Below are 24,003 nucleotides of genomic sequence, written 5' to 3'. Positions count from 1 at the left end.
AGCAAAGAGACCAGTTATGGCCTTGTTCAGTGATCCAAGATGGAGATGATGGTGCCTAGGACTAGCATAGTAGAAGTGGAGCAGCTGACTACAATCTGATTCAAGACATTTTGAATCAGGGATGAGGAATTCCTCAAAGAGAGGAGTCAAGGATGCTGCCAAGTTTGTTGTTTTTTTAATTTTTTAAAATTTATTTATTTTTGGCTGCCCTGGATTTTCGTTGCTGCGTGTGGGCTTTCTCTAGTTGCAGTGAGCGGGGGCTACCCTTTTGTTGCAGTGCACGGGCTTCTCACTGCGGTGGCTTCTCTTGTTGCGGAGCACAGGCTCTAGGCATGTGGGCTTCAGTAGTTGTAGCACATGGGCTCGGTAGTTGTGGCTCCCGGGCTCTAGAATGCAGGCTCAGTAGTTGTGGCGCACGGGCTTAGTTGCTCCGTGGCATGTGGGATCTTCCTGGACCAGGGCTCAAACCCGTGTCCCCTGCATTGGCAGGCGGATTCTAAACCAGTGTGCCACCAGGGAAGCCCTAGAGGAGTAAATTCGAAAAACCCGATCATATAGGTAGCATTCAAAAGTCATGGGACTGGATGGGATTGATAAATTCATTCATCAGATATTTATTAAGCCCTTATTTTGTGCTAAGCAGTGTTCTAGGCACTACAGCAATGAACAATACACAAAAATCTATACCCTTCGAACTTACATTCTAACGGGGAGGGATAATAAAATAACATATATAGTATGTTAGCAATCAATGTTAAGGAGAAAAATAAAACAGGGATGGGTGGGAAGATTGCAGTTTTAAATAGGACGACAAGGAAAGTCCTCAGTGGGAAAATATTATTTGAGCTTGAGTCGTGAAGGTGAGGGCGTGAGCCGTGCACATACCTGGACGACTAGCATTCCAGGCAGAGGCAACAGCAAATGCAAAGGAGCTGAAGCAGGTCGACTAAGTTCACGGAAAAGCAGGGACACTGGCTGTAGAGGACCGAGCTGGGGTAGAGTGGTGGGAGATGAGGACCGAGAGTTAATGGGCTGGGGCGCGGGGGGTTGGGTGGTGAGGGTGAAGAGGAGCAGCTCCAGTACCGACAGAAACTAGGAAGGTGTCCAACAGAGAAGATCCTAAGCCTCTGCGATTCAGTTTGACGCCAGCCCCGCCCCCAACCCCGCCGAAGCCCCGCCCCACTCTAAGCTCGCGGCTCAGCACCTCGGCCGGAACTCAAGGGACTGGCTCCAGGACCGGAAGCAGCCTTCTACGTTACCTCATTTTGCCCGCGGTCGCGTTTCCGGTAACGGCGGCGGGAAGCGAGCTAGTGGCGGGCTTCTAGGCCTCTGCGGAGGCGAATCCGGCGGGAATCGGAGCCATCAGAACCGCCACCATGGTGAGGAGGCACAGGCCGGCGGCGCGGGAGCTCCCGAGTCTGTTGTGGAGTGGGGAGCGCGACTAACCGGGAAGGAGGCCGTGGGTTGGCCGCTCCGGGCGGTGAAGGCCCCGGCCGCCGCAGCCCCTCATTCGGGACAGGGAAGACCCGGACCTTGGTCGCTCGGCGGGGTGGGGGAGGGGAAGGCTGGAAATGAGGGTCCGAGGCCAGGGTCGCTCGGTGCAGAAGTTAGAACTGCGTTGCGGTCCTCCACACCGCTGTGACCACGGTGCTTGGGATCCCGTAGGCGCTGAGTAAACTTTGCAGCATGAGTGTGAGTGTCTGGGGTGTCGGAGTAGGTACTAGCGCCGCAGGGGTACTGGGGAAGACCCGGTGAGAGACTCAGATTTGTGAAGGCGGGTGAGGGTCCGAGAAGGAGTTGCGGAAAGAGGTGGAAGGGCTTGTGGCCCAAACTAGAGTCTTGGTTCTAGTAGATGGGGAGGAGTGAACGGAGGATGAACGAGTGGAGGAAAAGTTCAACTCGTTTGTTCAGCATATATGTATGTTTGAGTATGTCTGACTTTGCAGGCCCTGGGGCTGCACAATGAAATGTTTACTTCCCCGAGTTCACTCTCTGTTTGGGGACACGGATAGTATAATTCGGAATGGTAATTCAGCATTAAGTAAAAGTAACGGCGGGGGGCGGGGTAAGAAGGCTTTCTGGAGCAGAGTCCTGAAAGATTGTCAGGCGTTTTCCCAGCGAAAATGGGAGAGAATAGTATAGATCCGAAGAATTGCCAGAACAAAGCATGAAGGGTAGCACTATTGAAAGTTCCTGGAGGGGAAAAGGAAGAATGAGGTGGGAGGAATTGGCAGGAGTCTGGTTATTAATGGCTTTACATGCTACTTCATTTTGTTGGTGATGAAGGATGCCACTGAAGGATTTTAACCAGCAAAATGGCATGAACTTAGTTGTGTGTAGAAAGATAACTGTTTGGTAGCTGTTATATATTGGGTGAATTGAAAGCAGGGAAACCTAGTAGGGTATTGTTTGGAGAATTGATTAGAAGAGTAGGCACTGGATTCAGGCTGACTAACTTCCAACACAGCTTAACCTCTTACAGCCTCAGTGGCCTCATCTTTAAAATCTGATGTTAAAGATTAAGTGAGAGAATAGTGTTTATGGCAGTGCCTGCCAGTGAGCACCCAGTAAGAATTAGCTGTACAAGACAGATGGACCAGTATATGTTACCATAGAGGTTCAGACCATGTGGTTAGAAGCTGTGATTACAGTTGGGTTAAAATGGTCATCTGAAAGAGACTGAACCACATAACTTGGGTCTCCAGGGTGGCAGGAGTCGAGATTCCAATCCATGCATTTGTAGGTTCAGAGCACCTGTGCTCGTCCAAGCTCACAGAGATGAATAGTAAGCACAGTGCCTGGTACTTAGAAGGCCCTTGCATGAGTTTGGATTGGCCTATACCAGTCAGACTGATAGGAGGCTGATATAACAAAGCAAATGCCAGGTCATTTATTTCTAGAGAGAAGTGTAACTGCCAAGGGCACTTGACATTCTCATTGTGAGGTCTATATAGTCTCTCTGTTTTACCAAAACTACATTGGAAGCCAGGCTATAAAGCAGAATAGGTTGTTGGGTTAATTAAGGAGTATATCAGGTTATATATTCTCATTTTGTGTTCAAACTCATTAGCACTGAGCACCAGAAAGATTTTCTCTCCTAAAGGTAGTCTTGGAGACACACTAACAGATTATTGATTTGGGGGATTCTATTCTGGCTTCCAAGCTGATCAGCTCCTTTCTGATAACAAGCTCTTCATTGATTGAATTCTTAGTGCCAGTCCCATTCTAGCTCTTTTACCCAGTCTTTTTAATGGGATGTTGGTGTTCGACAGCACCTATAATCTACACAATGGCAGATGGCTAATCTGTGATATACTTGGGTTTCATTAGTTTGGAACCACCTTACCCTCTCACCCATGAAACATACACAACATAGACAAAGGCAATTGTAATACGAGAAAGATGATTTTAAGGGAAGGAAGAATAACAGGTCAGGGTTGAAAACAGAGTGATGTGAGAGAATTCCCAGGAAAAGTCTGTGGCTGGAAGACAGAGCTGAGAATACTGAGAAAGACAGACATGGAAAAGAAGGCTGCAGCAGAAGTTTTAAGGAAGGACCAGGGCTATGTGGGTCTAAAAGAGCTGAGTCCCATTCTTGCTGATTTCTCCTTGCAGACCGTGGGCAAGAGCAGCAAGATGCTGCAGCACATCGACTACAGGATGAGGTGCATCCTGCAAGATGGCCGTATCTTCATTGGCACCTTTAAAGCTTTTGACAAGCATATGAATTTGATCCTCTGTGACTGTGATGAGTTCAGGAAGATCAAGTGAGGAGTGGGCTGTGGGGGGAGGGATTGGGTGGATGGGGAGTGGATTGGGTGGGTGGGCCAAGTGACAGGCGGTGATGTAGCTAGCTAGTTCCTCTTGGTTTACTTTCCTGTTTTACAGGGCAGATTAAAATGGGGATGTTGGACACTAAGACATCTCTTTCCTTAGTCTTGCTGTCTACTTCTAGCAGAGTACAAATTGTAAGGAGGGCTGCTAGGCTTTTTGTTTCTCTGACTTTGCGTGCCCCTGGGTACTGGGGTAAAGGGCTCTCATGTTCTCCCCACAGGTGTGTAAGGGGGGAGAGCTTGATTTTCTGGCCTCATTGCCTATTTGTAAAGCTGTAGCCTAAAGGGCTCTCCCAGTGCAGCCTGGTCTGAAACTGCTTTAAGAAGCCTCTGACCCTCTTCAGGGTAAGTGCTCAGCTCCCCTTGGGGGTTTGGGGCCAGTGATTTTTTGTTGGCATTTATAGAAACAATTGGAGAATACAATTCCATAAGTTACTAGATAATTCCCTTGTCTTAGGACTCACAGATCTTAAGCTTCTAGGCTATTAAAAGATGTGGTCTTGCATTTCATCCTATTTTACATTCAAGGCATCTTGAGGCCCAGAGAAGTTACATGACTTCCATGATCATCCAGCTCTCTTTTGCCACGTGCAGCGTCCATAGTATGTTGCCAGTGGCTGTGAATTCCCTTTGATTCTCCTTGGGACAGTTGTTTTCTTTGTGGCATGAGGTCAAGAAATACAGCACAGAAAATGTGGTAGAGATGGCTGAGTGCCAGGTACACATTAGACAGTGACCAACAGATCAGTGTAGAACTATTCCAAATTGTTCTCTTCTGTATTTTTAAATGAAACTAACTTTATTCTGATAATTAAAAAGTGCCTATTAGAAAATATTTATTAAAAGTACATAAAAGTATGTGAGAAAAAACTTAAAATACCCAGAAAGGGTTTTTTTTTTAAAATGTGAAAGGGCAATACATGCTTTTATTAAATAAGAAAATATAGATAAGTCAAAAAAAAAGAGGAAAAAATGACACCCACAGAAAACTACTGTTAATTTAATATAAAATATCACTAAAATGAAACCTTTAAGTTATTTTTAAAAATCAGGGTATTTTGTGTTTATTTTTAGGATATTGGCTGTGGCTTTCCTTTCCTTTCCCCATCTTGTTGCGGTTATTTTTCCTGGTTTACATTCATTTATATTTTGTTCATACTTCTCTGGTTGTTGCTGTTTGGAGATTTCTGTTTTTTGTTCTTTGAGGACAGAGGTGTAATTTCTATGTAGTTAACTCTTAACCTTTTCCTTTATAGCTTCTATTTCTAATGTGAGGTGAGGGGTGGAGTTACAGGCCTGTGGGGTTGAATTGGTACTAGAAGAATACTGCATGTAAGTGGAATGAGTGGGATTCAGTTGACTGAGGAATTATTTTGGCTGCCTCCTGGCACTGGTGAGGCCTTAAGCTAGAGGGAGGAAAAGGGTAATAGCAAAGAAGAGTTGACTGAGGAAAGGCTTTCACAGTGGCTACATGAGTGAGCCAGGGCTGGGCTTTCTTGACTCTTACCCTGTCTCTTGGTCTGTGCATCCTATTGGCACAGGAGACAACCACCTAAGGGGTTACAAGTTCAGCCTGTGAAGACTGTCCAGAGGAGCTGTCTTAGGGAAAGTTTATGTACCATTTGTCAGTAGATATAGTGTAAAACAAATCTTGGAGGGTCCTTAGGTAGGTGAACTTGAACTTTACCCTTTTTCTAATGCTTGCTTTTTTGTTCCTTCTCCTAAACCTGTCTTTAGACCAAAGAACTCAAAACAAGCGGAGAGAGAAGAGAAGCGAGTCCTTGGTCTGGTGCTACTTCGAGGGGAGAACCTGGTCTCAATGACAGTAGAGGGACCACCTCCCAAAGATGTAAGTCAGCAGAGAGCCTTTGCAAGGCCAGGAACCTTGTACAAGGGAGGCCCCACCTGAGCCAGGCTCTGTGTGAGGTTCTCTCTTTCATTGCAGTACTCACAGGCATCCTCTGGTTTCTGTCCCCCTTTTACAGATAATAAACCAGAATCTTAAAGAGGTTACCTTGCAAGTAAGAAGTAGGGAACTAGAATTTGAGGGTTTCTAACTTGAAAGCCGTCCCTTCTTTAGTTGATGGACATAGTGGGTCAACAGAAGAGGCATCTAAGGCCATCCGGGTCAATTCTTAATGTGATGACAGTTTAGTGGGCCATAAAAAGTCATAACTCCAAACAGTAGAATACATACTTATTTTTTGTTCAGTTATAGAATAATAGTTAATGTTTATTAAGCATCTGCTATGTGCCAGGCTCTGTGGGACCTTCAGTATGATTTAATCCTTATAAAAGTCTTTTGAGATAAATTATTCCCACTTTATAGATAATACAGACTGAGGTTTAGTAACTTGCACAAGGTGTCACAGCTAGAAAGTGGTGATACTGGCTTTTGATTCCAGGCAATCTTGGTTCATTAACATCAGCCTACCTTTAGAAATAGAAGAGGCTTTAGAGAATCTAACCAAATTTTTTTTCCCTTTTTCATTTTAATATATTGTTTGTTAAAGGAATAATCCTCTTACCTTGTTTGAATTTTTGTCCACATGTATTTTTTTTTTTACTTAACATGTAATAGGTATGTAATATATCATTCTGCTTTTTCGCTTAACATTGTAAACATTTTTCCTGTTGCTGTACACTTTTAAAAAGTCATGGGCTTCCCTGGTGGCGCAGTGGTTGAGAGTCTGCCTGCCGATGCAGGGGACACGGGTTCGTGCCCCGGTCCGGGAAGATCCCATGTGCCGCGGAGCGGCTGGGCCCGTGAGCCATGGCCGCTGAGCCTGCGCGTCCGGAGCCTGTGCTCCGCAACGGGAGGGGCCACAACAGTGAGAGGCCCGTGTACCGCAAAAAAAAAAAAAAAAAAAAAAAAAAAAAAAGTCATGTTAATGACTTAAAGATACTCTCAAGTGAGTACAGAGTAGTTTATCCTAGTCATTTCCTTCTTTTTAGACTCTTACATTGAAGCTTTTCCTGATTGTAAATGTCTGCAAGGGACAGCATATGTACCTGCTCATAGCTGCTCTAATGTTGCCCATTGTAAACCTTCATGGCCACAACCAGTTTTGTCATAACCCCATTTGCAGATGAGGAAAAAGTCCTAGAATGGTGGGATTACTTGCCCACTGTCACCCACCAGGTGAGAATCAGAGCTGGTACTGGACCTCATGTCTCTTTGATGCCAGGTCAAGTGCTCTTGTCTGCCATACACACCCTTCTGAATGGAGCCCTGGCCATGTGTTGGTTTAATTTTCATAGGAGTGCATACAGGTTGAGTTGTGCATGTTTCTCTTGACTTACTCTTCAGTTCTTCTAGCCTGCTAGGCATATAATCATGGATGGAGGAGGAATGGTGTTAACACATAGGTGGGTAGTGTTTATCAGAAGCTGTTTCAATGCCCTATAAATCTGAGGAGTTCTCTTGGCAATGATATTTCAAAGGCGGTGAATCAAATATTTCTGATTCTCTAGGCCACAAGCATTTTAACATGTATCTTTATTTTTCAGACTGGCATTGCACGAGTGCCACTTGCTGGAGCTGCTGGGGGCCCAGGGATTGGCAGAGCTGCTGGCAGAGGAATCCCAGCTGGTGTTCCCATGCCCCAGGCTCCTGCAGGACTTGCTGGGCCGGTCCGTGGGGTTGGTGGGCCATCCCAACAGGTGAGGAGTTGGGGAAGGGGGTACCAACGTCTGGTGGTTAAAATAAAGGATAGAGTGAGGGTCCACAGTTTGCGAAGAGTCCAGAATGATCAATCAACCTATGATTGTCAGGCTATCACTATTTCATTGTGCTTCACATATGGTCCCAGAGTCAAGCAAAAAGGAAAACTTGCTATTATAAATAATGTTGATGCTATTAAAGTAAAGATGCAGGGGGTTTCCCTGGTGGTCCAGTGGTTAGGACTCTGCGCTTCCACTGCGAGGGGTCATGGGTTCAATCCCAGGTCATGGAACTAAGATCCCACATGCTGCGAGGTGTGGCCAAAAAATGGGAAAAATAAGTAAAGAGATGTATAAAAAGTATTTTGGCCAACTGAATTGGAACAAAGTGTTTCCATGACAGCATTTGAATTCTTGACCCTTGAACAATGCAGGGGTTAGGAATGCCAACTGTTTAGTTGAAAATCTGCTTATAACTTTACAGTTGGCGCTCTGTATCCAAGGATTTGACCAAGATTGTATGTAGTACTGTAGTATGTATTGAGAAAAATCTGCGTATAAGTGGACCCTGGCAGCTTAAACCCATGTTCAAGGTCAGCTGTACTACAGCTCTTGCAACCTATTATCAGTCTTATTTGAAAATGCAAGTGCCTTAACTGATTTGGATTGGGCATACTTAACTTAGGCCTAGAAAATGGGAATTGAGCATTCAAGTGTGATCTTCTCTGACAGATAGTTTTATTTTTTATTTACTTATATTTATTATTTTTAAAAATTTACTTATTTATTTTTGGCTGCGTTGGGTCTTCATTGCTGTGCGCGGGCTTTCTCTAGTTGCGGCGAGCGGGAACTGCTCTTCGTTGTGGTGCGCGGGCTTCTCACTGCGGTGGCTTCTCTTGTTGCGGAGCATGGGCTCTAGGTGCACGGGCTTCAGTAGTTGTGGTGCATGGGCTCTAGAGTGCAGCCTCAGTAGTTCATGGGCTTAGTTGTTCTGCGGCATGTGGGATCTCCCCAGACCAGGGATCGAACCTTGGCAGGTGGATTCTTAACCACTGCACCACCAGGGAAGTCCCTGGCAGATAGCTTTAAATAAGAAGTCTGATACCATGAGTTGTAGCTTAGGGGATTTGGCGTCTGCTGTTTCTTTACCAAGTTGGGGAGGAGAGTGGGACACCACATTGCACTGTACTGTTCTGCCTAACTTCCTTCCTGTGTCCTCTTAGGTGATGACCCCACAAGGAAGAGGCACTGTTGCAGCAGCTGCAGCTGCTGCCACAGCCAGTATTGCAGGGGCCCCAACCCAGTACCCACCCGGCCGTGCGGGTCCTCCCCCACCTATGGGCCGAGGGGCACCCCCTCCAGGTGAGAAGCCCATGAGGAGAACCTTGCTAATCGATAGAAGATGCCTTAGCTGGATTTATGATGAGACATAACCTTGACTGAAACTGATGACGAGTTTGTGTAATTAAGCAGGATTACTCTGAGATCCAGCTTGGTTGACTGACTGTGGAACTATCTGGGCAAGAGCCTCACTTCTTTGGCTCAAGTCCTGGTTTGCTAGGAGGGGCTGGGAGGGTGGAATGGTCCTTCCGTCTCCAAACTTGGTGGACAGTTTTGTATGTTTCCTGCTACCTTTTCAAGACAGACACTTGAGCTATATTCTTGGGGCTTTTCTCTTGCAGGCATGATGGGCCCACCTCCTGGTATGAGGCCTCCCATGGGTCCCCCAATGGGGATTCCCCCTGGACGAGGCACTCCAATGGGCATGCCCCCACCAGGCATGCGGCCCCCTCCCCCAGGGATGCGAGGTAAGTGCCTGCAGCAGTGGCGTTGACTTCCTTCTCTAGAGCCATGTTGGGATGGGAAATGGAGGGAAGATTGGATTTTGACCATACCTTTGGGCTTTTAGGCCTTAAGCCTCGGGAAGTGAACTCTTAGAGGACAGTTTTGTCCAGAAAGGAAAGAGGGAACAAGCATTTCTTAAATTGACCTTACCTCCCTCTTAGAACAGTGAGAGCAGCCCTGTACACAGGGCTCAGTGTCCAGGGCAGTATTCTCAGGTCACTGTGAAATAATGCATTCTGTTGCATGACGAACAAAGGTCTTATGCCCTTTGGTTTGGGAGTGTCTAGTAATTAAGGAGGAGCTCTATGCTTTGCTACACTATTATGTATATCTGTTTAATTCCAGTTGAGAAATGCTGAAGTAGATCAGCTCTCTCATTTTATAGATGAGGAAGCAGGCCCAGAGAGCTCAGTGTCCAGACCAGTGTTCTTTCCACCGAGCCATAGTGGCCTCTAAGTTAACCCATGGCCAAACCTGCTGACCACTGTGTCTCTAATTCGGGTTTTCCATTTATGAGCTTTATAAGCATAGGAGCCCAGTTAGCCCCAGAGAAGTCCCCCTCTGATCATTTGATAACTGCAGGGTGTGGGAGGCTGGGGTACGGTGGGGATTCAAGTTGCAGATCAGGCACTGACTAAACTTCTTACTCTTACTTCAGGCCTTCTTTGACCTTGGCCACAGAGTTATGGAAGTAGCTCCACAGAGGCGTGGGCCCGATTCCCCAGGGCCACGTTACCACACCTGTTTGTTTGTTAAGCCGTTGTTCGCGGAGTCTCACCGGATTGTCTGGTTTCCCTTACAGGGCCCCCTCCCCCGGGAATGCGCCCACCAAGGCCCTAGACTCATCTTGGCCCTCCTCAGCTCCCTGCCTGTTTCCCGTAAGGCTGTACATAGTCCTTTTACTTCCTTGTGGCCTGTGACACTAGTTTATAATAAACTCTTAAGAGAATATTATAAATGCACCTGGTATGTTTCTTTATTTTCAGAAAAACCTTTCATATGCTGGGTGCTTAATACGAGTCAAGAAGCGTTGCCTTGAAAAAATTTAGCCCTAATCCGTAGCTGCTTCCCTTGTAAAATACTATAATCATTTGCAGAGATGCACAGCCTCATCCAAGAGAATTACAAAATTGAACTACAAGAAGACATTTCACTTGTCAAACTGGCAAAGATCATTTTGTTGAAATAAACATCCGTACCCTATTGTGATTGGTATGTCCTCTTTGGAAGGCACTAATCTAGATAACTTCTTGAGCAGTACTTTTATTTTTTAGAAATTAAATGTTACAGTTTATTCCATCTTCATGATTAAAGGCATTACAGAGCAGGGTGGGTAAGCAAGGCAGATAAAGCAACCCCCCCAACATTTAACCAGATGCCTCATTTTGGTGTTTTTATCATACACAGGTTGACTTAATTCATTGACATAAGTTGAAAGGTGGCAACAACAAATCTTTGCCATTTAGGATCTTCCTCCTTAGCTACTACAAGGATCTTAATTCCTGAACTATACCATGAGCTCTGAAATGGTGTTCACCACACTGTTCTTGAAGTTTTCACATCAATATGAGATCTGACACCTCTTGTTAAGGTAGGGAACTGTTAAAAGCTGTCTTTCTCTTGGCTCACCCAGTCCATCAGCAATCTTAACAATTAAGTTACTATATAAAAATAAAACTGTGCTCCCAAGCATTGATTTTCTAGAGCATTAGCTCCCTGAGAGAAAAGAGAGATCCTAACCAGTTACTTCCGTGAACAGTAACCCCAGTACAGTGTACGGAATGTCCTTCGAAGCATAGCTCAGGAGGTTAGGCAACCTTGGTCATCCTGACGAGCTTATCAGCATTTACATACAAGATACATTTAAAACTGATCCCAGACCAAATATTGCAACCATAATCCCAAATAATCCCATTATTTAGTGTGCTGAGATGCCAAAGCCAGATATCTGAAAGAGTGATGGTTCATTTTCTACAAGTGAGAGGAAAATACCAAGGAGGAAAGGAAACTCCTCCCTCATAAATTTATCAAATCCATGCTATCTTCACAGCTTTAATTGACATGATCCAGAGTCCTCAATTTCCTGATATGAGTCCATTTTCAAGGTGACTGTCAAGGTCAAAAAGAACTTTCAGTCTTTTCTTTGCCATGCCCATGAACCTCCAGTCCTTCAATAGGAATCTCCTCCTTTACTGCTTTCTGAACTCACTGCTGAGTGCTTGAAGAGGTCAGTGCATGGGTCCCCATTGAGGAACTTCTCTGCAAACCAGCAATTGAAGCACTGGTCACACTTGTGCTTCGTGTCAGTGCAAGCCTCTCTTAATGCTGTTCATGGTGTCAGCATCCACAGCAGTTGAGCAATACTTAAGGTTATCATATTTTTCTACAACTAAGCTGAAGGAAATACTAAAAATGGAAATTAATCCTATTGGAAGAGGAACAGTTTTGGTATAACTTTCTCCTGGGGTCATATGCATACATGTAATCTAATCCAATTTTTGAGTTGTGGGGTATCCATGACTTCTTTCACCCAAAGTCTATCTTTAGTTGATAGGTCACTAAACTACTCTAGTAGTACATCAGGCTTAAAGGATACAGAAATAAAGTGGATACTTTAAAAATTACTGCCTTGCAGGGGGACCATTCTAAATGCAAAGGAGACCTTAATGAAAAAGAAGAGACTAGTGTTGTAGTATGGAGGTGTTTCTCCAGGGATAGTAAGGTGGTTCACCATAAAAACAATCAAATATGCCAAGCTAATACGACAAGAAGAAAGCCATATAATCTCAGTAGATGCAGAAGACATTTGGTAAAATTCTAACACTCATTAGGAATAGAAGGGAAATTTATAAACATGATACAGGGATTTATGAAAAAAACACAGTAAACATAATAGTGAAAGACTGAAAACTACCTTTAAGATTAGGAATAAGACAAGGGTGTCCACTTTCACCACTGCTATTCAAAATTATACTGGAAGTTCTAGCAGAGCAATTAAGAAAGAAAAAAGCCAAATTGGGAAGGAAAAAGTAAAACTTCACAGATAAAATCCTATATATAGAAAATCCCAAAGAATCCATAAGAAAGCTCCTAGAGCTGATAAATAAATTCAGCAAAATTGCAGGGTATGAGATTGCATACAAATCAACTATTTCTATACACCAGCAACAATCTGAAAAAATTTTTTTAATTGCATTTACAACAGCAGCCAAAAGAATAAAATACTTGGGAATCAATTTAAACAAGGAGGTGAAAGATTTGTACACTGAAAATTACAGGGACTTCCCTGGTGGTACAGTGGTTAAGAGTCTGCCTGCCAATGCAGGGTACATGGGTTTGAGCCTTGGTCTGGGAAGATCCCACATGCCGTGGAGCAACTAAGCCTGTGAGCCACAACTACTGAGCCTGTGCTCTAGAGCCCGTGAGCTACAACTACTGAAGCCCACGTGCCACAACTACTGAATCCCGTGCTCCGCAACAAGAGAAGCCACCTCAATGAGAAGTCTGTTCACCGCAATGAAGAGTAGCCCCTGCTCACTGCAACTAGAGAAAGCCCATGCGCAGCAACAAAGACCCAACACAGCCAAAAATAGATAATAAAATAAACAAATTTATGAAAAAAATAAACTTACAAACATCCTGAAAGAAAACCTAAATAAATGGGAAAACATACCATGTTCATGGATTGGAAGACAATTTTGTTAAAATGGCAGTATTTCCCAAAGTGCTCTATAGATTAAATGCAATCCCTATCAAAATTCCAAAAAAAAATTTTTTTTTTTTGGCAGAAGTGGAGAAGCTCATCCTCAAATTCTTTGAAGCTTCAACGGGTCCTGAATAGCAAGAACAATCTTGATGTCTCACACTTCCTGATTTCAAAACTTAGTACAAAGCTTGAGTAATCAAAACTGGTATGGCATAAGGATAGACATAGACCAATGGAATGGAATTGGGAGTCCAGAAATAAGCCCTTGTATATGTGGCCACAGAAGTGCCAAGACCTCTCACTGGGAAAAGGATAGTCTGTTCCACAAGTGGTGCTAAGACAACTGGAAAACCACATACAAAAGAATGAAGTTGGACACCCAGCTCACTTCATATATCACTCATTAACTCAAAATGGATCAACAATCTATAAGAACTAAAATCATAAATTACCAGAAGAAAACAAATAAGTCTTGATGGGCTTGGGTTTGGTGATAGGTTCTTAGATTTGACACCAAAAGCACAAGAAACAAAAAAAATGGACTTCATCAAAATTAGAAATTGCATCAAAGGACATTATCAAGAGTGTGAAAAGGTAACTTACAGAATGGGAGAAAATATTTACAAATCATATATCTGATTTGGGTTTAATATTCAGACTATATAAAGAACTTTTACAACCCAGCAATAGAAAGGTAAACAGCCCAATTAAAAAGTCAGCAAAGGAATTGAATACACAGTTCTTCAAAGAAGATATACAAATGGATGACACATGAAAAACTGTTCAACATCACTGGTCATTAAATTCAAATCAAACCCACAATGAGATACCACTTCAACCCACTAGGATGGCTTTAATGGGGAAAAAAGTTGGCAAGGATGCACAGGAATTGTGCATTGCTGGTGAGAATGTAAAATGTTGCAGCCACTGTGTAAAATGGTTTGGCAGTTCCTCAAAAAGATAAACAGAATTACCATATGATCCAACAGTCCTACTCCTAAGTATATATCCAAGAGAAATGAAAATATATGTCTCCACAGAAACTTGTACACGAATGTTTATAGCAGTGTTCATAACAGGCAAAAGGTGGAAACAGCCCAACTGTCCATCAGTGCATGAATGGATAGATAAATTGTGGCCTATAAACTCAATGGAATATTATTCAGCCATAAAAGGAATGAAGTATTGATACCAGCTACTACTTGGATGAACCTTGAAAATATTCTGCTAAGTAAAAGAAGCCAGACACAAAAGGGCACATATGACTGCTTTTTGGTTTTTTTTAAAATTGAAGTATAGTTGATATACAATATATAAGTTACAGGTGTACAATATAGTGATTCACAGGTTTTAAAAGTTATACTGCATTTATAGTTATGTTTTTTAAATAGCTCTTTATTGGAGTATAATTGCTTCATAATACTGTGTTAGTTTCTGTTGTACAACAAAGTGAATCAGTCATATGCATACATATATCCCCATATCCCCTCCCTCTTGAGCCTCCCTCCCACCCTCCCTATCCCACGTCTCTAGGTTGTTGCAAGTCACTGAGCTGATCTCCCTGTGCTATGCTGCTGCTTCCCACTAGCTAACTATTTTACATTCGGTAGTGTATATATGTTGATGCTACTCTCACTTTGCCCCAGCTTCTCCCTCCCCCGCCGTGTCCTCAAGTCCATTCTCCATGTCTATGTCTTTATTCCTGCCCTGCCGTTAAGTTCATCAGTACCTTTTTTGTTTTTTTTAGATTCCATATATATGTGTTAGCATACAGTATTTGTTTTTCTCTTTCTGACTTACTTCACTCTGTATGACAGACTCTAGGTCCATCCACCTCCCTACAAATAACTCAATTTCGTTCCTTTTTATGGCTGAGTAACATTCCATTGTATATATGTGCCACATCTTCTTTATCCATCCATCTGTTGATGGATATTTAGGTTGCTACCATGTCCTGCCTATTGTAAATAGTGCTGCAATGAACATTGTGGTACATGTCTCTTTTTGAATTATGGTTTCCTTAAGGTGTATGCCCAGTAGTGGGATTGCTGGGTCATATGGTAGTTCTATTTTTAGTTTTTTAAGGAACCTCCATACTGCTCTCCATAATGGTTGTATCAATTTACATACCCACCAACAGTGCAGGAGGGTTCCTTTTTCACCATACCCTTTGCAGAATTTATTGTTTCTAGATTTTCTGATAACGGCCATTCTGACTGGTGTGAGGTGATGCCTCATTGTAGTTTTGATTTACATTTCTCTAATAGTTAGTGTTGTTGAGCATCTATTCATGTGTCTCTTGGACATCTGTATGTCTTCTTTGGTGAAATGTCTATTGAGGTCTTCTGCCCATTTTTTAATTGAATTGTTTGTTTTTTTGATATTGAGCTCCATGAGGTGTATGTATATTTTGGAGATTGATCCTTTGTCCATTGTTTCTTTTGCAAATATTTTCTCACATTCTGAGGGTTGTCTTTTCATCTTGTTTATGGTTTCCTTTGCTGTGCAAAAGCTTTTAAGTTTCATTAGGTCCCATTTGTTTATTTTTGTTTTTATTTCCATTACTCTAGGAGGTGGGTCAAAAAAGATCTTGCTGTGGTTTATGTAAAAGAATGTTTTTCCTATGTTTTCCTCTAAGAGTTTTATAGTGTCTCGTCTTACATTTAGGTCTTTGGAGTTTATTTTTGTGTATGGTGTTAGTGTTCTAATTTCTTTTTTTTTACATGTAGCTGTCCAGTTTTCCCAGCACGACTTATTGAAGAGGCTGTCTTTTCTCCATTGTATGTTCTTGCCTCCTTTGTCGTAAATTAGGTGACCATATGTGCGTGGGTTTATCTCGGGGCTTTCTATCCTGTACCATTGATCTATATTTCTGTTTTTGTGCCAGTACCATACTGTCTTGATTACTGTAGCTTTGTAGTATAGTTTGAAGTCAGGGAGCCTGATTCCTCCAGCTCTGTTTTTCTTTCTCAAGATTGCTTTGGCTATTCGGGGTCTTTTGTGTTTCCATACAAATTGTAAAATTTTTTGTTCTAATTCTGTAAAGAATGCCATTGGTAGTTTGATAGGGATTGCATTGAATCTGTAGATTGCTTTGGGTAGTATTGTCTTTTCACAATATTGATTCTTCCAATCCAAGAACATGGTATATTTCTCCATCTGTTTATGTCATCTTTGATTTCTTTCATCAGTGTTTTATAGTTTTCTGAGTATAAATCTTTCGCCTCCTTAGATAGGTTTATTCCTAAGTATTTTATTTTTTTTGTTGAGATGGCAAATGGGATTGTTTCCTTAATTTCTCTTTCTGATTTTTCATTGTTAGTGTATAGGAATGCCAGAGATTTCTGTGTATTAATTTTGTATCCTGCAACCTTACCAAATTCATTGATTAGTTTTAGTAGTTTTCTGGTAGCATCTTCAGGATTTTCTATGTATAGTATCATGTCAGAGGCAAACAGTGACAGTTTTACTTCTTTTCCAATTTGTATTCCTTTTATTTCTTTTTCTTCTCTGATTGCCATGGCTAGGGCTTCCAAAACTATGTTGAATAAGAGTGGCGAGAGTGGACATCCTTGTCTTGTTCCTGATCTTAGAGGAAATGCTTTCAGTTTTTCACCATTGAGTATGATGTTTGCTGTGGGTTTGTCATATATGGGCTTTATTATGTTGAGGTAGCTTCCGTCTATGCCAATTTTCTGGAGAGTTTTTAACCAGGCTTCTCATTGTGGTGGCTTCTCTCTTGTTGCAGAGCATGGGCTCTAGGCATGTGGGCTTCAGTAGTTGCAGCACGCAGGCTCAGTAGTTGTGGCAAGTGGGCTCAGTAGTTGCAGCACACAGGCTCTAGGGTGCACAGGCTTCAGTAGTGGCATGTGGGCTCTAGAGCACAGGCTCAGTAGTTGTGGCACAAGGGCCTTAGTTGCTCCGCAGCATGTGGGATCTTCCCAGGCCAGGGATTGAACCTGTGTCCCCTGCATTGGCAGGCAGATTCTTAACCATTGTGCCACCAGGGAAATCCCATAGCACATCTTCTTTATCCATTCATCTGTTGATGGACATTTAGGTTGCTTCTGTATATGATTCTTTTATATGAATAGGTAAAACCGTAGAGACAGAAAGCAGATTAGAGGTTACCAAGGGATGCGGATGGAATGGGGGAAATGGAGAGTGGTTACTTAATGGGTACGGGATGTTTTTATGTGGTGATGAAAAGGGTTTTGAAACTAGAGAGAGCTTACCAGCTCTCTATGCACAGTACACATCATTGTGAATATACTAAATACTATTGAGTTGTAATGGTCAAAGTAAAGTGGTTAATTTTATGTTAGGTGAATTTCACCTCAAAAAAAGGAGAAAAAAAAGTTTCTTCATGGAAAGAGTTTACTAAGGCTTTTTGTTGTGGGAAGGTTATTCCCACGGAGGAAGGCTGAGGAGTAGGGACATCAGGGAGGTGAATTTGGCAGCGGCTTTTGGCAGAAGAGTCAGTGGTTGGCTCAGACAGTGTTGCAAGAACCTATACCCTGAGCAGCATGAACTGCAAAGCAGGGCTGGTTTGCCTCCCACTTACCTGCCAGGCGTGACACAGAAGGGTTTTGTACTCCTAGCCTGAGCTGAAAGACGGGGACTCTTACTTCTATCACACAAATAAGCATAGTCAACTAAGGAAAAACAGAGTCACACACTGCGTAGTGATCAGTAAGTAAAAACCCTGGATGCTCAAAACTGTTCTTGAGAGTCGACTAAAACCTTCTTGAAGTATGTCTGGTCCATATTGTTCTGTGTATACAATCTTACATAGAATAATCTTTAGCACACCTGCTTTTGAGAACCATTGACTAAACTAAGAGAACAAAAGGTGAAGTCTGCAATTAGATACTGGGGCATTCTGATCATTGTATCTTGAAGAGAACTCCTAAGTCCCTGGAGGTAAAGGGGTTGGGTGGAGAATTCAAATGTGCTTTGACCTGCTTACAGACTTTACTCCTTTCCAGTTTTCACATTAAGACTCTGTAACAGGGGTCCCCAACCCCCAGTCCACGGACCGGTACAGGTATAGGTCCATGGCCAGTTAGAAAGTGGGCCATACAGCAAGAGGTGAATGTCAGGTGAGTAAGCAAAGCTTCATCTGTATTTACAGCTGCTCCCCATTGCTCGCATTACCGCCTGAGCTCCACCTCCTGTCAGATCAGTGGCGGCATTAGATTCTCATAGGAGTGGGAACCATACTGTGAACTGCGCATGCGAGGGATCTAGGTTGCACGCTCCTTATGATAATCTAATGCCTGATGATCTGAGGTGGAGCTGAGGTGGTGATGCTAGTGCTGCGGAGCGGCTGCAAATACAGATGATCATAGCAGAGAGGTGTGACTGCACAGAGACCATAATAAATCAATTGCTTGCAGACTAATATCAAAACCCTATCAGTGAGTGGCAAGTGATGAGTAAGCTGCATCTTACGGAGTAGACTGGACATAAGCAGAACGCTTTGGGCATCACTGTCTCCCATCACCCCCAGATGGGACCATCTAGTTGCAGAAAAACAAGCTCAGGGCTGCCACTGATTCTGCATTATGGTGAATTATATAATTATTTCATTATATATCACAATGTAATAATAATAGAAATAAAGTACACAATAAATGTAATGCAGTTGAATCATCCTGAAACCATTCCCTCCTCCGCCCCCCAGTCCGTGGAAAAATTGTCTTCCACGAAACTGGTCCCTGCTGCCAAAAAGTTGGGGACCGCTGCTCTATAACATTAGTTCAGTTAGTGAATTGGTCTGTGGCTGTGAGGACTAAATGAGATAATAAAGGCATTAGGTTTGCTGCTGGATTTAAATCTAAATTGTGCTTGGTCAGAGCCACATGTGTACTATTTCATAGGTTTTGTATTCTGCTCATTTCTTTAAAAATATTTTATTATATAACTGCTCATAAAGAATGACTATAGAATGAAATTACTCGAGTCCCAAAATTCCATATATTCATTGTTAGCCTTGTCTCCTTTGTTGGGTTTTGTGAGCTTACTATGTACTCAGCTTTCTATTTCTTTTAACATCAAAACACATTCTGAATCTTTGCAAACATTAGAATGACTTTAGTATCTCATTAAGTGGACAAACCACTATTTACTTAGCCAGTTCTCTGTAGTTAGACATTAAGATTAGTTTTCTCATTAACAAATAATGTGATGACCATATTTTTGCATAAGGATTATTCTATATTTAGATAATTTAAAAAGGAATCTCTGAGTCAAAGGATGTCAGTGTTTTAATTAACTTAACACTTGAGTCGATTTACTCTGTTATAAAACAGACACAACTACACTTTTCACAACATGCTCCTTAGAACTGATAATTATCATTCAGAAGAAAAACACTTTTCTAGTTTGACAGCTGAAAAATGATATATCATTGTTTTTAAAATTTTAAAGTAGGGATGTATTTTTAAGTTATTTCCTCTTTTGTGTATTGTCTTAAAAATAAACTTTTGTGATAGACATTTTTCCATGTTATTACATAAATCTTCATAATGATGACCGAATGTACATTTAGTGAGTGTAACATAACTTGGTCATTCTTCCTATTTGGGAAATGCATAGTATCTCTGATTTTCTATGACTTCATATCAGGCAGTAATGAATAGTTTATGTAGAAATATTTTTCTTTGGATTTTCTAAGTTTTTAGGAGCAATATTCATGATTCAAAGGCAAGAAATAGAAAGAAAGAAACTCTCACCAAATGAATCCAGGTGTATGCATAAAAGATCTCTGGAAAGCTATGTATGAGGAATCGGCCAGTTCAGTTGCCTGTGGGGAAAGAACCCTAGTTCAAGGGGAAAAGGAATGGATGGGAGAGTTTCCACTCTATTCCATTTAGAACTTTAGAAATATTGAACCGTGTGAGTGCACTACCTAGTTAAAAAAATTAAGTACATTTAAAAAATTAAAAATGGTAAAATAATGAATGTACTTAAGAAATAAATCCACCAGGAGGCAGCATTGCTCTGTCAGGAGGAAGGAAACGCAGCAAATGTGTGGGCTCAGTCTTATTCATGGATGCTCGGATTGTGGGTTGGAGTTTTTCTTCCTAACCTTCTGTATTTTCTAATTTTCTACAAACACCTATACAGAAATAAAATACACTTTAAGGAAAGAAGGAGGTGTCAAGCCCTGCCCCTCTTTAGCTCTAGGGCCATACCTCTGTCCATGTTTATAAATTTCTAAAAGTAAGGTTACCGAGGGAAGGGGGGCTACATTTAAAATGTTGATAGATCTACCAGGTAGCCTTCCAGTGGTATCACCCTACACCACTCATAATGGTGTATGCAGGTGCCAACACAGTGTATTGTTACAGTGTTAGAGCTTGTTAAATTTAATTTTAATTTAAGTTAAAAATATCTCCTTGTTTTAATTAGTATATATTTAGCTATAAGGGACATTAGTTATGTTTTCATATATTTAAAAGCAATTTACATTTATTTTTCTGTGAACTACTTCCTTCACCCTACCGAGGGCTGGGAATTTGTCCTTTTTTTTTTTTTTTTTTGCGGTACGCGGGCCTCCCACCGCCGCAGCCTCTCCCGTTGCGGAGCACAGGCTCCGGACGCGCAGGCCCAGCCGCTCCGCGGCACGCGGGATCCTCCCGGACCGGGGCACGAACCCGCGCCCCCGCATCGGCAGGCGGACCCCCAACCACTGCGCCACCAGGGAAGCCCTGTCCATGTTTTTTTCCCACTGCTCTGTGCACTGAACACATGTTGTTGAATAAATGAATGATGAGTAACTTTTCTGAGCTCACATTCCTCATCTATAAAATGGGGATGTGTCTTCTTGTTGCTTCATGGGAGGCAGGATTGAGCCTTCCGCCAAGTTCAGTTTGGATATCTGAGACTGATGACCCTATACATGCACCACAGGTGTTTGAAAGGATTTATTATAGCCATAATGAGGCTTTCTGGGGAGAGCAGGGCAGGGTCCCAAGCAGGCCTGAAAATGGCTTGAGGGAGTCAGGTGGGGCAACTGTCCCATTTCGCTGTGCTTGCTGGGGTGGGGGGCTGTGGTAAGGTCCTATAGAAGGGCCAAGGCATGTATGGCTTGGACATCCCACAGGTGCCAAGAGAGAGCTCCCACAGCTTTCTTAAGAGCTTGAAAGCTGTAAGCAGTCAAACAGCAAAAAAAAAGTGGGCTCTGGTGTTACAGGATGAAGAAACTCATCTCACTGAAGATTAAATAAGGTAATATACACAATAAGGTTGCTGCAGAGGAAGTGGTTAATGAATGTTTGCCATTTTTATTGTTATTCTTGAGTCTTTCAATTCTAGTTTTTTTGTTTGTTTGTTTTTGTGGTACGCGGGCCTCTCACTGTTGTGGCCTCTCCCGTTGCGGAACACAGGCTCCGGACGCGCAGGCTCAGCGGCCATGGCTCACGAGCCCAGCTGCTCCGCGGCATGTGGGACCTTCCTGGACCGGGGCACGAACCCATGTCCGCTGCATCGGCAGGTGGACTCTCAACCACTGCACCACCAGGGAAGCCCTCAATTCTAGTTTTTTTTAGAATTTTTTTTTCTATAGTGAGATCTATAGTTACAGAGTTTGTTTACTCTTACGTATCACATGGCTTACTTGTCTTTGTTTCATCCCACTGAACCAGGTACAGGGCTTTGCATGAAATCAAAGAAAGGGCATTCCCGTTTCCAGAATCCTCATACTGAGGGCCACGCACAGTGCTGGGTGCTTCATATATGTCATGTCAGGGAATGCTAGTTGACACGAATGAAAGAGAATATCCCTGGGGTATGGGCTGGGGAGGCTGATTGGTAAAGCTGAATATGTGCATATCCACTCTTAGATATATACCCAACAGAAATACTGACATATGCTCACAAGAAGACACGTACAGGAAAAGCATATAGTGATTCTCTTCATAATAACTGTACAAATATCCATCAACAGTACAAATAAATTGTAGTATAGCCACACATTGGAATATTGCACATCAAGGAGTATGAAAGATACACACGGTAACACAAATATGGATGAATCTTCTATAAAAATGTCAAATGACAGAAGTCAAGACCAATCACAAAACACATACTGTGTTATTCCACTCATATAGAAGACAAAAACTAATCTCTGGTTCCACAATCTAGGATAATGGTTACCTTTAGAGGGGTCACAAAGGGAGATTCTAGGTTGCTTGGTAATGTTCTATTTTTTGATTTGGGTGCTGGGTGGGTTTAGTATGTGAAAATTCAGCAAGCTGCACATATGAATGCATTTCTGTGTGTATGTTAAGATCCTACAAAAAATTTTTTAAAAGTCCTTATTGGGGAAAATCTGAAAGGAAACTTGTCATGTTAACTGTGGTAGTATCTCAGTGATGAGATTCTGGCAGGTATTTTCCCCTTCTTTTCCTATATGGTCCTAATTTACAACAATTTATTCAAAATTTTTTATTGAATGCCTACTATGTACTAGGCACTGTTCAATTAAACTCTGCTGGATATACAAAAGTGAACAAAATAGAATTCTCTGTACTTGATGAGCTAACATCCTAACTAAAAGGGGAAGATGGACAATAAATAATAAACATGCAAATACATAATTGCTTTGGAGAAAGGAAATCCGGACGAGGGAGATGGCGAGTGCTACGAGTATGGTGCTATTTAATTAGGTTGGTCAGAAAAGACCTACTGATAAAGAGCAATTTGAGCAGAAGTCTGTTGGATGTAAGGGAGCAAGTCATGCAGAAAATGTTGGGGATTGAGAAGGATTCTAGGTGGAGGGCACAGCAACTGCAAAGGCACTGAGGTGGGAATGTATTTTTCAGAGACTATCAAGAAAGTCACAGGCCACTTATCAATTGACTGCATCTCAAGTCGTTTTTGACAGCTAGCATGATTTTAAGGTTTGTCAGTGGAGGGTGCTGGAGAGACATTGCAGGAGAAGAGGGATTTCTGTTCTGGTTCTGCTGTGCTCTCAGCCCACTTCTGCAGGGAAGATGGCTTCTTTAGCACTGCCTCCTGCAGTGCACATTGGCCATCAGCACCCAGCGACCAGCAGCTTCCCCTGGCACCTGTCTTGGGTGGTTCTGTATAGAATGCCTCTGGGGAGATACCTCACCATGAATGGCTTTCCCTGGCCATTGGTAGAGGGCAGATTCCCAGCAGCTTCCACTAGTGAGGACCACGGTCACTCCTCTGCCATCTGTAGAGCCACAGCATGACCTCTCCAGCTAAGCCTGATCTCAACCTCGTTTGGGGCTGGGGAGTGGGCTCTTTTTGGGCTCTCTCAGGCCTAGGGTTAGAAGCTGCTCCTTAAATAAGAAACCCCTGTATTTTCTGGTGTTCTCCAACCCCTGATTACTCCAACCCCCTGTTATGGTCAATAACTCTTTGTATTAAACTTTCCCCATGCACATTACTGATGGTTTCTGTCTCATGAATAGACCCTGACTGACACAGTCAGCCTGGCTCTAAAGGAGTGGACGAGTAAGAGGATGGAGGAGATGAAGTTAGAGAGCAGCTAGGGGCCCTGAAGGACACTTGTTTTCACTTAGTGGGAGGGGATCGGAGCAAAGGAGTGACATGACATGACAGATTTTGGAAGGTTCCATCTGGTTGCTTAGAGGAGAAGGGACAACTTATTGTTTTGACTTGCATTTCTCTAATAATTAGTGATGTTGAAATCTTTTCATTTATCTGTTAGCCATCTATATGTCTTTTATTCAGGTATTCTGCCCATTAAAATGTTTTTTTAGTATTGAGTTGTATGAACTGTTCACATATCTTGGATATTAACTCCATGTCAGTCATATCATTTGAAAATATTTTCTCCCACTCCATTGGTTGTCTTTTTGTTTTGTTGAAACCATCAACAAAACAAAAATCAAAAAGCTTTTAAAAGCAAAGCCTTTTAAGTGTAATAATGTCCCATTAGTTTACTTTTGTTTTTAT

General features: G+C 42.5%; 2 protein-coding genes across 3 annotated transcripts; one reads left to right on the top strand and one right to left on the bottom strand.

The window, feature by feature from the left end:
- The first annotated feature begins 1,243 nt into the window (after window positions 1-1,243).
- Window positions 1,244-10,303, top strand: SNRPB (small nuclear ribonucleoprotein polypeptides B and B1). Of its 2 annotated transcripts, none has more exons than XM_060078475.1 (7): window positions 1,244-1,379; window positions 3,616-3,767; window positions 5,571-5,682; window positions 7,344-7,496; window positions 8,720-8,858; window positions 9,179-9,304; window positions 10,144-10,303. In XM_060078475.1, the coding sequence occupies exons 1-7, from the start codon at window positions 1,377-1,379 to the stop codon at window positions 10,179-10,181; spliced, it is 723 nt and encodes a 240-aa protein (XP_059934458.1). In that variant the 5' UTR covers window positions 1,244-1,376; the 3' UTR covers window positions 10,182-10,303. The 2 variants fall into 2 exon arrangements, with proteins under 2 accessions (XP_059934458.1, XP_059934459.1); XM_060078476.1 differs by having other exon boundaries at window positions 10,000-10,303.
- Window positions 10,304-11,459: 1,156 nt separating this feature from the next.
- Window positions 11,460-20,363, bottom strand: LOC132476925 (TP53-regulated inhibitor of apoptosis 1-like). The gene is given in 3 exon segments (XM_060079187.1): window positions 11,460-11,556; window positions 11,558-11,659; window positions 20,350-20,363. Coding segments are annotated over 3 exon segments (213 nt in total).
- Between the last annotated feature and the right edge of the window lie 3,640 nt (window positions 20,364-24,003).

Source organism: Mesoplodon densirostris, chromosome 16 (genome assembly GCF_025265405.1).
Source record: "Mesoplodon densirostris isolate mMesDen1 chromosome 16, mMesDen1 primary haplotype, whole genome shotgun sequence".
NCBI classification, from domain to species: domain Eukaryota; kingdom Metazoa; phylum Chordata; class Mammalia; order Artiodactyla; family Ziphiidae; genus Mesoplodon; species Mesoplodon densirostris.
Note: the sequence above shows the minus strand (reverse complement) of the source record. Positions and strands in the feature narration are given on the sequence as shown.